The 15,005-nt window shown below is 42.4% G+C and overlaps 1 protein-coding gene across 2 annotated transcripts in view; it reads right to left on the bottom strand.

Moving 5' to 3' along the window:
- Positions 1–13,473, bottom strand: part of PCSK2 (proprotein convertase subtilisin/kexin type 2) — a 108,388-nt gene extending 94,915 nt beyond the window's left edge. The window contains exon 1 of one of the 2 annotated variants that reach the window (XM_031504219.3): positions 12,975–13,473. In XM_031504219.3, coding sequence (XP_031360079.2) covers positions 12,975–13,160 — 186 coding nt within the window. In that variant the 5' untranslated portion in view covers positions 13,161–13,473. The remainder of the gene's footprint in view (positions 1–12,974) is intronic. The other variant, XM_085577222.1, reaches the window with a different exon arrangement.
- Between the last annotated feature and the right edge of the window lie 1,532 nt (positions 13,474–15,005).

Here is a 15,005-nt window from a genome sequence, read left to right as displayed (position 1 = left end):
AATTGGCACAGATGAGTTCTTTCATCCCATTACTGCTCAGTAATACAGAAAATATGACCTAAACCCAGTACAAATAAATGTATTTGGAGCCTTCACGGGCCCCACACCTTCAGTTACCATTGTAAGAGAAGCACAACAAAGTACCTCACAGCAGAAATTAGAAACATTTTTGAAACCTTTTCATCTCGGTTTCACCAAATGCACTGAGGATGCTTATAAATATTCAATATTAATACATAAACTCTTTTGCTCTAATTTTTCCCCACCCTAATTAGCATAGAAATAATTTTACCTTTAATAGATGGGAGCCAAATCTGAAGTCAAAAGCACTCACTCACTTTAGGGATGAGGCACCGAAATGACACAAGAACAAAGCACGAACACCAAAGGATTAATTCAAACATTGCTAGAGAAATGCAAAATAGCACAGAGGAGCAGACCAGAGATCACCCAACATGAAATCCAGTCTTCTGTATCCCCATGGCCTCAGGCAAGGATTTCACACTTGCTCATTAGTGTGCTATAATTATGCTGAAGGCTCACAATAAGGATCTCGGGTGGAGCCAGGGTTCTGCACAAGCTCCAAAGAGCCCCAGGGACTGGCACAGTCAGGCCCAGGTCTGAGTGCTGTGATTCAGCCCCCCTGGCTCAGTTCTCCTTGTACCTGTGTCCTGTAGCCAGCTGCCCCCACCGAAGTCTCATCTGCTTCTCTTGGCAAATCTGGCAGGTGGAGGTGTTATAGGCACAGCTCCAACACTCCCAAAAGGCAAATTTCATATGAAAACATCATCAGAGCATCCTTGTGAAATCAATTCAGTAACACAAAGTGGCAATTTCTCTTACAAATTAATTCATAAATGCCTGTCTTAGACATTTTCATGCGTTTTCAGCTCTGTTTCATATAAATACCCAACTATCTCTTAAAGGAATCAGCAACTGGTGGTGGGAGTAAGAAGGGACCAAGACTAAGTAGAGAAATACAAAAGTCAATGGAAATATTGTAACACACATGATAAACACCACCTGTTACTGTTATTTAGAATAGTGGTTACCCCGCAAGAACACAGCAGCCCTGCTCAAAAAATTCTATTGCATCTTCTCAAGCCAGCAGGAGTAATTTCCAAAAGTTTCTCAAAGATTTCCTCACTCCCATAGCAAAATTATCTTCTCCTCTAGAAACAGTGCAAAGTCAAAAGTGATGTCCAAAGACTTTGTAGAATATATGTATTTGGATTTTATTTTATCTAAAAGCCTTTTTTATAAATTGTATAAAATTTTACTTTATAAATTTTATATTAATTTATTATATGAAATTATTTATACAATTTTATTTTATAAAACAAAGCCTTTTGCCTAGTCCTTCTTGCACGCAGCAAGAACAGTCTCCTCAACAGCTGGACATGAGGTGTTTAATAAAAACCTGGAAGGAAATGAAAGAAACTTCACTGGCTGTGGACTGAGATTACCCTTACATGTCCAATCTGTCCATGAGCAATTCATCTGAATGCCCTGCACAATTCATGGCAAAAGAAAAAGAGAACCTTTCAGAGCATTATTCATCTCACTTTTCTGAGGTGGCCATGTTAGGGACAAGCAGAGCTGAGCCCCAGGAGCTCTTTCACTCTGAATTCTGTAAGAGAAGCACTGCTGCTCAGGTAGATCAATTCTGATGTTAAATGGCTACTCTCATTTTCTCATCAGTTTTGTTGTTGGATTACCCCACCCAGAGCCTCCAAGCCTTTACAAAACACTGCTCCATTGGTTTGCTTACAAGTTTGTGATATTTGGAATTGGATCTGCAATTGAATGAATCACACAGGTGTAAGGTTTTATTGTATCTGTATCACTGTTAGGTTTGGCACTGAAGAGCTCCATCCTGCAAGCACAGAAAGTCATACAAGTGGCAATACTCTGGATTTGCTGATAGTTTTATCAGTGAATTGGAGAAGTCATTTGCTACTTTAAAAACGGTTATTCTGGTTTATGGCAATGGATCTGTGCAGTTTAGAGAGTTTTATCTGTCACTCCCCAGTAACTGTAAACACCATTATCAATTCTACCACATGCCCTGTGGAAAGCACAATACTTCCCACATTTCAAGGAGAATGTTGCTTATACACTAACCCTCAAATTGGACTGTGAGTTAATCCAGGCTGTCATTACCTGGAGTAGGTGATTATTACTGATAGGCTGAAGTGAAGGCTGAGCAATCATCATTATGTCCTCTTACATAAATGGGGTGGCTGTGGGTGTGTGTGCAAGAAGTGCACCTCAGTCAAGCCCTGGGCACCAGAAAAAAATCTGGAGTTCAGCACAAAAAGTCACTGGGAGTATCTACCAGCTGTGTTGTCATTTTTAGCAGCAACAAACGACCACTGGGAAAAGGAGACAACCTCTCCAATCATTCAGCTGCACAACTCCATAACAACCACACAAACAACAGATAAACATACACATCATTTAGAATAATTAAGTAAATATGATTTCATGAGAAGGTGAATCAATTAAATTTTCTTAAAGCAGGTATGTGCAACACAACATTGGGAGAATTTTACCATCCCATTAAAACAAAACACCTCCACCCCTAAAAACAAAACAATAACAAAGGAACACAACAAAATAAAATTAACAAACACCTCCCCCCCCCAAACCTAAACAAACCAAAAAAAAAAAAAAAAGAGAGAGAAAAGAAGACAAACAGAAATCAGACTCCAGATATTCTTTACAGACAATTGGTCAGTACTTGACCCAGTTAATTAACCAAAATTCATTTAGTCTGAGGCAGTCAGTGCTGTAAGAATAAAGGGAGGAAAAAGGATGGTGATCCAGAAGTGGCTTTGCCAGTTCCACGTTTTATTAACAAAGGTGAATAAAATTTTGGCTGTAAGTACCTTCTTCCTGCTTGGACCCATGGAGGTCCTAAGGGTATTCTGTCACTTTCTTGATGTTCTGCTGTGTTTTCAAAGCTTCTCTCAAGATGATAATATTCTGTACAAGTTTTCACACCTCAAACGACCTTCTTTCCAAGATCATTCAACCCATGACTATTTCATTTGCTATTTCCCTCTCTGCTCTTGCTTCAAATGGTAACAACTCTGCTCTAGGACAGAGCCAGAACTAAATTTCCAAAGACATGAGTTTCAGTATCTTCTTATATTAGGAGAATCTTGGGCAATTAGACCTGTAACATTCTTGTTTCAGTTGCCTCCCATGTGAAATGGCATACTCCTAGAAGTACTAGTTTAGTTATTTTATTGATATGAATTATTTAATTAATGCTTGCACAGTATTATAGACTGTGATATGAAACAACTGCATACTCCTATAAGTACTAGTTTAGTTATTTTATTTATTGATATGAATTATTTAATTAATGTTTGCACAGCATTATAGATTGTGATATGAAACCACTGCAAAATGCCAAGTGCCATTGCAAACATATATTAATGGGCATATCTACACATGTAATATATACGTAAGAAATCAGGCACCTCTTTAACAACAAATATTTGTTAAACGTTGTAATATATTTAAGCAATATAAGATGGAAATATCTTCTTCCTATCAGTATATCTGCCTTAGAGAAAACTCATAAGAAACATTTTGATTCAGTTGGAGTCTGCAAATTTAAATGGCCATGGTATGCTTCTGAGATAGATCAATATTGCTGACAGCAATTAGCACTGCTTACAAAAGGCCACTTTGCCTCAGTCCTGATTTACAGCCCATCTCTCCTTTTAAGCATGGAACAGAACAGGTTGACTGCTATTGTCACACACAGGAGCCTGGTGTCACATCAGCTTCAGGAACACAGAGATAAAAGCCATGAGCTAAAGTTTGCTATTTAAAAAACAACGTTCAGGTGCAGCGTGCCCCAGACACAAAACACCAGTTCTGAAACCTCACCGTTGCTAAACACTGAGATCCTGATTTTCAGTAAGGCACTTGGGCATTCCTTTTAAGTCCACATTCACATAACAAAGTGGCTACATAAACATGTGTGCAAGTGCTTAGCTCATGCAGCAGCTAAAAGCCAAGCCAGGATCTCAGGCTTGAATGAAGTAGCGTGATAAGAGCAACTCAGAGCAAAATTAGTTGGCTGCTGACAAGAGTTACTCAAGAAGGCACAGATGTGAATTACTCTAATGCAAAGATGCCAGCTCTCACTGACACTTTAAGAAGATCTGACCTCTCTTGCAATTAAAAACCTTTACTCTTTCCTTTTTGCTCTATGTCTGTTCAATGCTAGGCAGCCAAGCAAGAGCTGATGGACAGAAAGTGCTTCACAGAGAGGTTTCTGATATTACACCAACCACACTGAAAAAGTCTTCCAGCTGCCAGAGAAGCAGTCAGTTCCTTCAGAAAAATGTGTGTTTTATGGGAGAGAAGCCCATGGGTAATAATTAGAAACAAAACTGCAACATTAAAGGACAGGAGGATCACACTGTTTGTCCTTTTATTTTTTTATTTTTTTTTTTAACATTAGGTAGCATGCTTGAGAAAAGCAGGGGAAGAAAGCCTCAAAAAAGGAAAAAAAAACATTTTGGAACACTGCTGTTTTCCTTATTTTTGTAACATTTCTTCATTCTGCTAGGAGGCAGCCACAAACAATGTCCTCACTACCACGAGATCAGGTCAGAGGCAAATCCTTTACTCAAGCCACCACAACCTGGAGAGAGCTCCTGTTGACTCTTGACAAAACAGCTTAATGGTCACTTCACAACAAGGAGCAGCTGCTCTGAGTGGGGTCAAGAGCTCCGTGGTAGACAGGAGAAAAAGGATGACTTAAACCTAGCAATAATGATGAGAAAGGAAAGCAAACAGCAGCACCCAACACCACCTCTTACCCTTCCTCACTGACCTTTCAGGCATCTGTGAAATAAGTCTTTTATTGCCAATTAATAAATGATGGAAGTCTATTGCTGGCAGAAATTGTTTTCAGTCCAGCATGTGCTTATATGTTATCTTGCTCCTATGACATTAATCAAGCAAGAAAAATGTAGGAAAGGAAACTTCTAATTAATCACTCAGCATTTCAGCCTTCAGAGCCTGAAAAACTAGTTTCTCTAGCAAGGTATAATATATTTAATATGAATAATATATGTTCAGTTAGAAGGCAGGGGAAAGGGATTTTTCAGAATCACACTGAGTGTTTTAATCTTCATCAAAAGAAAGAAAAACATCCACTTGCTTTTCTGACATGGTTCTATTCTGAACTATATCTTAATTGTAGGAGAAATTGAATGGTTTTACGGTTAAGAGATAAAGTACATTTGCCTGTGGAGTTTGGGGGTTTCAATGGCAATACAAAAATTAAAAGATGGAAATGCTGTCAAGATGAATGCGTCATAATCCACAACCATCATTCCATCAATGTTAGCAGCCAATTCTTCCAAATCTACAAACGTGTTCCAGTGCTGATTTTTGATACTTCACCCAAATTCTGAACTGACTGTTCCACTTTACAACTGGCTCTAAGTAACTTCTAAACAGCCAAGTTCAGGTGAGACACTGTTCTAAAATTAATCGATACAGGGAAGCATAAAGTCCCCATGGGGCTGATGGGAATCCAACAGTCATGGTTATAGCTAATTCACAATATTTGGCTGCAGCTAAAAGCCTTAAAAAGAAGCTTTTGCTGCCTTTGGTGTTGCACAGTAGGTGACAGAGACAGGACTCACCCACAGAGCAGATTTCAGAATCACACTCCTCTGTTTCACTGGCTTTTCATTAAGGATGAGTAGGTAGAAAGAAGGATCCTTTGTCATCAGGAAAGGGAAGGCTATATTCCACCTCTTTTACTACCCAGACAAGGGAGGGATTTACCTCTTTGGCTCTAGGTTTGTATCCAACAATCATTTGAAACAGCAAATTTCTCTATTTAATAATAATAATAGTATTTAAATACATATTTGCTGGGTTTCAGGTTTTCACAGATTGGTTCTTTGGAGAAAGCTGCTCTGACATATTACCACCTTATTCATCTGGTAAGCAAACAATCTAGTTAAATCATGAGTTATCTGGTATACATGTGCCAGCTGGTTTGATGTAAACACTGAGGTCACTATTATCATTTGCTTTCTGTGGAGAAAATAGTTAAGAATGTAACATTTCCACAGAAGTTTTGTTTGAGAAGGTAGGTAATACAGGACCATGTCCCAGTTCTCTCCTTGTGAAAGAGCTATTACTACCCAATTCATTTATTTATAATCACAGTGTATAAATGGAAATAGTGGCCAAGCTGATAATTTCTTTTTTAAGTCCAAGCTCCTGCTACTTGCTGAACACAGCCAGCACAGTGGAGTTACACTGCTGAGCTACTGTCATAAATCTGTGACCAAATTGTATTTCACACTGCATGACAAACTGTGTGTCATGGCCACTCAGAATTTCACACAGTACACACCGAATCCAGCTCTCTCTGGGATGCTGCTTTCTGTCACAAAACATGGCCTGAGCCTGCTGAGCTGAAATTAAATCTCCATTTCAGTAGCATAGGGTTTGCTTTTCCAATGAACTTGTGAGAGTCAAATGCAGAGTTTGATTTACAAGAGCAGCACACTAGACTTTGACAAAGTCTTGAGCAGTTCAGCTTCCTCCTGCCAGAGGCCAAGGATGGATGGAAGTGTTGGGCTGCTCACTGCAATATTTATAGCCACCATACAGCAGCATCCTGTAGAGACCTGACCCATTTAATTATCTAAAAAAGTTGAAAGAAGAAAAAAAAGAACAAGGTTTCTGATGACTGGAATAACACTGCAGGACAAAGGTAAATTTTACATCTATTAACAGCACTGAATTTGCTACTACAGCTCACACAAAAACTACCCATCCATTCTGTGGCCTGGAACTGCACAGAAGGGTTTCCCAGCTATAATATTTTAATAAGAACTGGCAGAATTTATCATCCATTTTCACAATTTGGCTTGATTTCCAGCTCACAGAATATTCTGTGAGCATGGACATTTCTCAGAACTTACTAATGGAAACTACCTACCAGATAAATTCTACCTGTCTTTTGGCAACTACTTTGCAACTGCTTTATTACAAGCATTTGAAACTTGAGTTGCATGTGTCCATTTTAATTGAACAACTCCATCAATGGATGAGGTTAAGTGTCATATGAAAACTTCTATTTAGCTACACTAAGCAGTAACTATTACGAGCAAAACTATTCCACTCTAGAAGCTCTTATGTTGTTGTTGCTTTTGCTTGGTTTTGTTTGTTTGTTGTTTTTTTTTTTTAATCAGTGTGGTCTTACTGTTAGAAGTTCCAGTGGAAATTAAATTTCTGCTAATATTGTTTTGACTTGGAATGAGTGAAACATGTCAGTTCTCCTATGCTGATAGTAACAGCAATGCAATTGGGTTTGTTTCCCCACTTTAACCACAACAGTATAGTTACAGCAGTAAAAGTTTTCCTAAGAGTTGAAAGGGTCTTCTATCTTGTCACCTGGCATGTTTTGTCAAGAAGATAGAAGGCTATCTTTCACCTTCACACAGCAGTTGGATTTTCCAAAAGGTAACAAAAATTCAAACACCTCTGTCCTATTCTGAAGGAGACAAGCAGCAGACTCAGTCTCTGGGATAATTTGCCTGCTAATAAACAAATGCCAAGGATGCCACAGGATCTCAGAAGGAAAAAGCATTTCAAGCTGGGCATGAACTGATAGTTTATTTTGATCTAGGACTTCAATCTGGATTTGAGCTCCCAAACTACAAACAAATTGCCCTCCCTCATTTGCAGCACCCTAAATCATCTGGATCTGGTTGGGCGTGACAATGGGATCTGTCCATCTGGCCTGATGCAAAATATCCAAAAAAAACCAAAAACATCTCCAAATCAGGGGACTCTTGCAATGAAGAGTTTTATCCCTTTGCTGCACAGCTGTGCAGAGGGGGGTCAGGGGGCAGATTCAATTCTGGGTGTGTTTGCAGATGTCCATATCAGCATCTGAAAAGCCTACCTAGAGGAATGAGAGCTTCAAGCAGGACCATGGACAGAGCTGCAGCATTTGGGATCCCAAAGGTGAAACACACAGAGGCAATTCATGGATCTGTGTGTTCTAGAGCCCAGGAACAGTCTGAAAGAGTCATTTTCAAGAAAGGTACCTGGGCATAAAGAGGGAGACCCCAGGCTGACAGGCACTCTGGGCTAGATGGCAGGACATAGACCAGGATCCCAGCATGCAGGGAATGCTGTCCACTTCTTACACCTTTTCTACTTGACACTGGCAAAGCTAAATATAATGTAAATGAAAAACAATATTTCCACATTCCCCATTGGGCTGCAGCATCAAAAAACAAAAAAATGAAAAAACTGCACTTCTATTTTGCAAATGGGTCCAAACAATATGGAATAAATAAAATTATAAATACAGGCAGCTTTATAGACAGACAGAATTCCATAACTCTCTGTTTATTGAGCTGTAGTTCAGGAAACAAAACAAAACTCTGTAAAGGTAAGGTTTAATCTGCACCTTTTGTCAAGAAATAACCACACCACATATTCAAAGCAGAAATGAAGCCATTACAGTGGGGATCTACAGTAGGGGAGACAAACCTTATTGTTTTACACCCAAACAAGTGTAAAATCTGACAAGGTAATTATTTTATAGCTCAAACAGAAGATTCACTACCAGCAAACAGTCTGAGTCTCTGGTAGAGAAGGAGCTTTGCAGAAACTGGGTGAGGGATGTGCTTGAGCCTGTTGTTTACAGATCTTTATGATAATTTACAGCTTTCATGTGTGTAATTAATTAAATTTAAGTAACAGGATTTTTTTTTGTTTGTTTGTTCCAAGTTAGCTAGTGTTTGCTCCTAGAGCTGTTTATGCATCCAAGGCAAAACACAAAGTATTACCAAAAAAAAAAAAAAAAGCAAACACCTATTTTCCAGATTTAGAGGTTGGTCTGCACAGGAGGGCATTTTAAGGTTTTAGGATGTGCATCCCAGGATGAAATGTTCAGGATCCCTGACAGAAGTCCCAGCAAGGTGTTCTCAAGGCTGTGAACTCATTATTCTGCCTCTTGGTCTGCCTTCTACACCACATCAATTCCCACCTCACCTCTGCCTAAATGCAGGGAAGTGAGTTGCTGCAGTAAGAAATGTAGCTTCCTTATCTGTTAAGTTTTGCTTTTGATATGTCTGCATTTATGTAAAGTAAAGGGAAAAAAAAAAAAAGAAAAGAAAATCTGAATGCTCACAGTGTTTCATCAAGAAATTACTGATTGGTTCCACAAAGCCTGGTCCTCAACCAGCAGCTTCCTAAGCAAAAAATCAGGAAGAAAGAAAGTCACAGTTGTGAGAGGTAAGACTGAGTTTTGCAAGATTTAGAGGGATAAGGGATCAGGTGATGCAAGGAAAAAATAGACCAGCTTTAGGCAACATAAATGTAAAATTCTCCGTGTTTTCAAATCCAGGTTTGGTTCTTATTTTAAAATCTGGGGCCACTGAATGCTAGCTGTTTAAAACCCTTCACCTCAATGCTACTAGAAGCAAAATATTTAGCCTTTTAGTTACATTGACATTTTGTGGACTGTCTCAGTCTTGCTGTTGTTGATGAAATGGAACGAGATGCCTAAACTCTGATCTCCAAATAGAAGACCTTTCTAAATGCATCTTCCAACTCTCCTTGTTAGAAATTAATTGAAAATTGCAAGGCAAGGTCAGAAAGCAGCTTTTTTAAAACCTGCATTAAGAAATGCATTCTGGTGACAACTGTGCCAAGAGGGAAATAAATCAAATGGGGGGGAAAACCCAATCAGAACCAAAAACTTGTTCTTTTTGCAGTTCTTACAATATTAGGGGGGCAGTCTCACTATTCCTGAATGCTTAAAAATGTTAAGACTAACTATTTTAAGAAAAAAGTATGTTTTATCACAGTATGTGTTCCACCAGGAATACATAGAATCAAATTTAGCAGGTAAAAATGGACTGAAAAATTGCAAATATTAAAAATAAAAAACCAAAGAGCACAATCAGCATTACAAAGATGTCTGTATTCAGGATTAATTCAGGGAAGATTAAAGAAAAACTGATTACTCTTTTTGACACGTTAGGATCCTAGACCTAAACAAAAGCACCTGTTTATGTAAGCACCAAGCCCTTCTTAGTCAATTCATCAAGCACTGAATTTAAAGCACACATTTAGCCTACCTGACATCTTCTGGTTTCAAAATGATGGTAGGAAGCATGGCCAAGGAATCAATTAGAAAGAGCATCATGCAGTCCGTAACATTAATCTTGAAAGCAATGCTTTCTCATGCATTTCCACAGAAATCTGCTGTTAAGTAAACGTAATATGCACTTGCTCAGAGATTGCTTGTTACTTGGGGAAAAAAAAATGTGCACTAAAAATACATAATTTAAAAACCAGCTCCCATAAAGTCATGTTAAAAGAGATCTGTGATACCCTAAACGTATAAAAGGAATCTTTCTCATACGCATCTTAAATTCACACACAATAAAAAAAGAGGAATCTGCTCTTGTGTTCCTACACTGCACTGAAATAAACGTGATTATTTTCAGAACGTGGCTCTTCTCCAATATGGGCAAAGTTAACTGGATTTGTTTTAAGTAAATAACTCAATATATCATCCTAACAGCATGTGTCATCGAAGTAGCTAAAAGACCACTTCTCCTTGCGATGTAATTTGGGAGTGGGGGGGGGTGTGCTGGTATTTTTTTAATATTTCATTAGCCAGCATATCTCCACATAGTAGTTTCCCTCAAGAGCTTCCCACTAACAGCTCTGTGCTTCTCTGCACGGCCACGTTCAACTTCCTGCACCGTCGGCATCGCCATGAAAGCTGAGTCTGCAGGCTGCAGGCTGCTAGACAAGCCTGACGACAGCAAAACAGAGAGGAGATTCTCCAGCAGCACTGAAGAGCCACTGGCACAAATGGCACATGCTTCTAGTGGCAGCCAATTGTCACCACCCAAACCCTGTGAAGAGTAGAGATTGCTACCAACCTCTCGCGGATTATCCAACACACCCAGTAAAGCGTCAAACCCAGCCAACTTTTCCTCTTCCCTAAAATTACTGTCTTGCAGAAATCAGAGTGCTGTTTCCACTTACAGCTGGGGAGGAGGCAGGGCAAGCTTACTGGCTTTTCAGGGATTGGCATAGTAGAACCCAGACAACTTCAGCCAGTGTGTGCTGAGTACAGGACCCACTGGTTTTTCAGGGATTGGGATAGTAGAACCCAGAAAACTTCAGCCAGTGTGTGCTGAGTACAGGACCCACTGGTTTTTCAGGGATTGGGATAGTATAACTCAGAAAACTTCAGCCAGTGTGTGCTGAGTACAGGACCCACTTCCCCATGCCATGAGTGCACACACACACACCACACCATGGCTCTGCTGAGCTTCACTCCTAGAGACACCGTGTCCACAGCCTCCCCTTAGCATGTCCTGGAAAGCAGGTACCTCTCTCTTGCACACCTGAGGGACTTCCCTCCAGCTCTTTCCTCAGGTAAGCTACAATTTCCATGAAGAAGCTGTATGTGTCCTAATGAGGCTGAGGCATGCTGGGGAGAAGCATGGTAGAGGGGAGAGCCCTCAAATAGCCCAGAAGCTGCATTTCTCCATCCTACAAAATCCGCTCTCTCTTCCTCACTTGGATGACAGGATCATTTGAAAGCATCTAGCAAAAGTCGTAATAAATTGATCTTTGTGGGAATGTACCCTTCTATCCTCAAAAGGCCTTATCAGTCTGATAACCCCAGGAGAGGAGGAAGGCAGCACAAGCAGGAAGAGACTAGAAGAGGAAAACTGTTAAGCAAAAAGCTCTGTCTAAGTCTCATATAACAAAACCCAATGCACACAATGAATCCGTTCCCAAATGTATCAGCAGCTATCTGTCACTATCATGACAAGGCTGTGTGCCTAAAACAAAAGCATCTTATCAGAGCAGGAATTAGCTGTGGTCACAGCAACAATGATCTTGTCCTCATTTCTCTAACAAGCTCCCACTGGAGTTGAAACAAGGCAACCTGAGGGAGGGAGTCTCACTTGATATGCTTTTTTAATTTTTATTTTTAAATCGAGGCGTAAAGCCATTTCACTCATTCAAGTTCAGGGTGCTATTATCATTCATAATAGCATGTAGGATGTAGGATTCGGCTGTCATTGCATAACTGCCAGGAAAACAAAAAAAAAAAACCTAAAAAGCAGCAGCAACACTCACAGCCTGCTTTCCTTTTGCATCCCTCTAAGCAAGTCTGCCAGGAACTGTATTGACCAGGGCACTCTATCAGCCTCTCCCTGTTTTCACCCCAAGTTTTACTGTTACCTGAAAATATTTACAGGTCTAATTATTGCTTGAATGGGAGAGATTTCTAGCAGAGAGGGACACTCTCGGAGCCAGGAGGGGACCTGCCACTCTGGCTACGCTTGATTTCCCAGGACCTCAGGAGCGAAAACAACCTCCAATGGCACTTGAAGTTTCCCAACTTACATTTATTAGTGAAAACCATTCATTGTTTATCACGGGGTCATCCTATTTCTCTAGGGGAATAATAGGGGTATTAAGAAGGTCAGCAAAACCAAAAATTGAGTGTCAAAATTCTATTCAAATTGTGTGCAGGCTTCTCCATGGAGATGAGTCTCTCCTTTTCCCGTAGGTGCCCCGAGCCGTTCCAGGCGCGCTCGGGCAGCAGCCCCAGCCCCGCAGGATGGGAGCACCTCCACGGCAGGATGTTTACATAGTAACTCGCAAGGCAGCGAGTTCCCATGTGGGAAACTCCGCTCTCCCTCCAAGACAACCACCCTGCCGTGCCAACGCCGGGGAGCCGCTTGCGATTGCTCTTGGCACCGCAATTCCTCGCGGCCCCGGAGCAGCGCGGATTAACGCGGGCGCTCCGCACCGACCCTGCCCGCAGGGGAGCGGCGGCCAGAACCGCGCCGGGGCCAGCCCCGCTCCGCCGGCCCGGCACGGCACGGCACGGCACCGACCCTGCGCGGGGGGCTTACCTTCCGCGCCCCAGCGAAGCCGTGCTCCGCCGCCACCCGCTCGGCCTCCGCCTGGCCCCCGTCGTGCAGCTCCACCAAGAAATGGTTGGTGTAGACGGCTCCGCGGGCCGGGGCGCCGAGGAAGTGCAGGAGAAAGAGGAGGAGGAGGAGGAAGGAGCCCCGAAGCAGCGGCGGCCCCGGCGGCATGGCCCCGCGCTGCGCGCCCGCGGAGGCAGCCCGCCGGGCGGGCGGGCGAGAGGGGGAGCGCCCAAAAGATGGGAGGGGAGGAGGGCGGAAAAAAAAAGAAAAAAAAAAAATAAAATGAAAACAAACGAGAGCGGCAGAGGCGAGAGGAGAGCAGCGCGGAGAGCACCGGGCGGTGCGGATGCGTGTGCCACGGCGGCCGAGGGGCAGCAGCAGCCGGGCGGGGATGGAGGGGGACGCGCCGCGCTGCCAATCATGGGGGGGAGGATCGCCTCGGCCCCCCTTCCCTCCCTGCTTCCCTCCCTCGCTCCCGGAGCGCTCCGCACGCCTCCCCAGCACCCCACCCACGCTTCACTCCCACCTTCCACAGCCCTGCCCCCGCAAAGCCGCGCCTCCCCATTGCACCCGCGCAGCAGCCCGCTCCCGGCGCCAGCCCCGCCGTGCCCGGAGCCCTCCGGCTGCCCCTGCCCCGGGGAAGGTCGCCCAGGGGAGGCAGACACTCCCGAGCTGGAGCAAACGCGGGTGGCTGTAGGGAACGGAGGACGAAAGACTTTGGCAAGACCCTCACCGCCCTGACTGCGCCCAGCTTCTTTCCTCGAGCCGCGAACACAAAATAGCCGGAGTTTCCCCCCAGACCTCCTGCTCTAGGCAGAACCCCGCGCCTGCTGCTCACAGGGCTGTCAGCAGCCTGTCCCTTATCCCTCTTTTTGCACAAGCAAAGGGACAGGGAGGTGATCAAGCAGTGACAGCGCAGAGCCATGGGAAAGCCTCAGGGCCAGGGCTCCTCGCTGACTCCCAGTCTGCCCTGCCGGGATGCTCAGGAACACAGAGGCTCCCTGAGCAATCCCCAAATAGTTTGCAGGGGATGACTGGCAGGAAATTACCTGGGCCTTCCCTGTGCTGAGACAGCCAAGGATGGAGAATGTTCCGTGCACAGGTGGGATTGCAGAGATAGCAGCACCTAAAAAAGAATGGGAGCTCGCTTCTGTAAGTAATTGCCATCTGCTATGATTGGAAAGGAACAGTATAGGTTATGCAAGTTTATGGCAAAGTATACTTAAGCTTTGTCTTGCAGATGCATTTGTTACTTTGTCATACCAAAGGTTAATCCTTTGATGGTTCCCTGAATGATCCCCTGGGAAAGACTTGGGACACAGAAAGCAAAATCTTCTTTAAAACAAACAAAAAATCTTCTTTAAAACAAACAAAATTATAGATTTACTGTAATCTGTCCTGCAAATGGTCAAATGGAGTACAGATGTTAAATAAATCAGGGAAAACAAAAGAAAACATCAAAAATCACAAACAAGGCTCTTCTTCCATTATCCTAAAGTGCTTTAGAACACAATAGAAGAGCTGACCGCATCATTGTGAATCCAAATGAGCATTGGTTTGTCATGACAAATTATTGATTTCCCCTCTGGATAAAAGAAATCCCTATTTAAACAGAAAGGAAATGGAAACTTGAAGCCCAATCCAAAGCCCAGTTACATCAACAGAAGTGTTGTAAATGTATGACTGATGTTGGAAAAAAATCAAACGTGGAGGAAAGGTAAACCATGAGAAATGGCAGAGTAGAGAAGGAAAACAACTTTGCAGTCTCATTAAGAGATTAGCATTAGTGTTGGTAGAATTCATCTTTTAAATGCTTGTTCTAAGAAGAGGCAGTTATTAAGAACAACTTTATGTGTTATTTCCTTAAACCAAGTTGATTGTTTTCATCGAGAGTCAGCAACGCCTCTCCTTACAAAATCTTTCCAGTATTAAAGCATTTCCAGGTAACACAGGCTCCTGTGAGCTCCTGGATCAGTTTTACCTACTAGTGGCTGCTTGACAGTAGTCAAACCC

Source organism: Lonchura striata, chromosome 3 (genome assembly GCF_050655825.1).
Source record: "Lonchura striata isolate lonStrDom1 chromosome 3, ASM5065582v1, whole genome shotgun sequence".
In the NCBI taxonomy this organism is placed as follows: Eukaryota; Metazoa; Chordata; class Aves; order Passeriformes; family Estrildidae; genus Lonchura; species Lonchura striata.
This window is presented reverse-complemented; position numbering and strand designations above follow the sequence as displayed.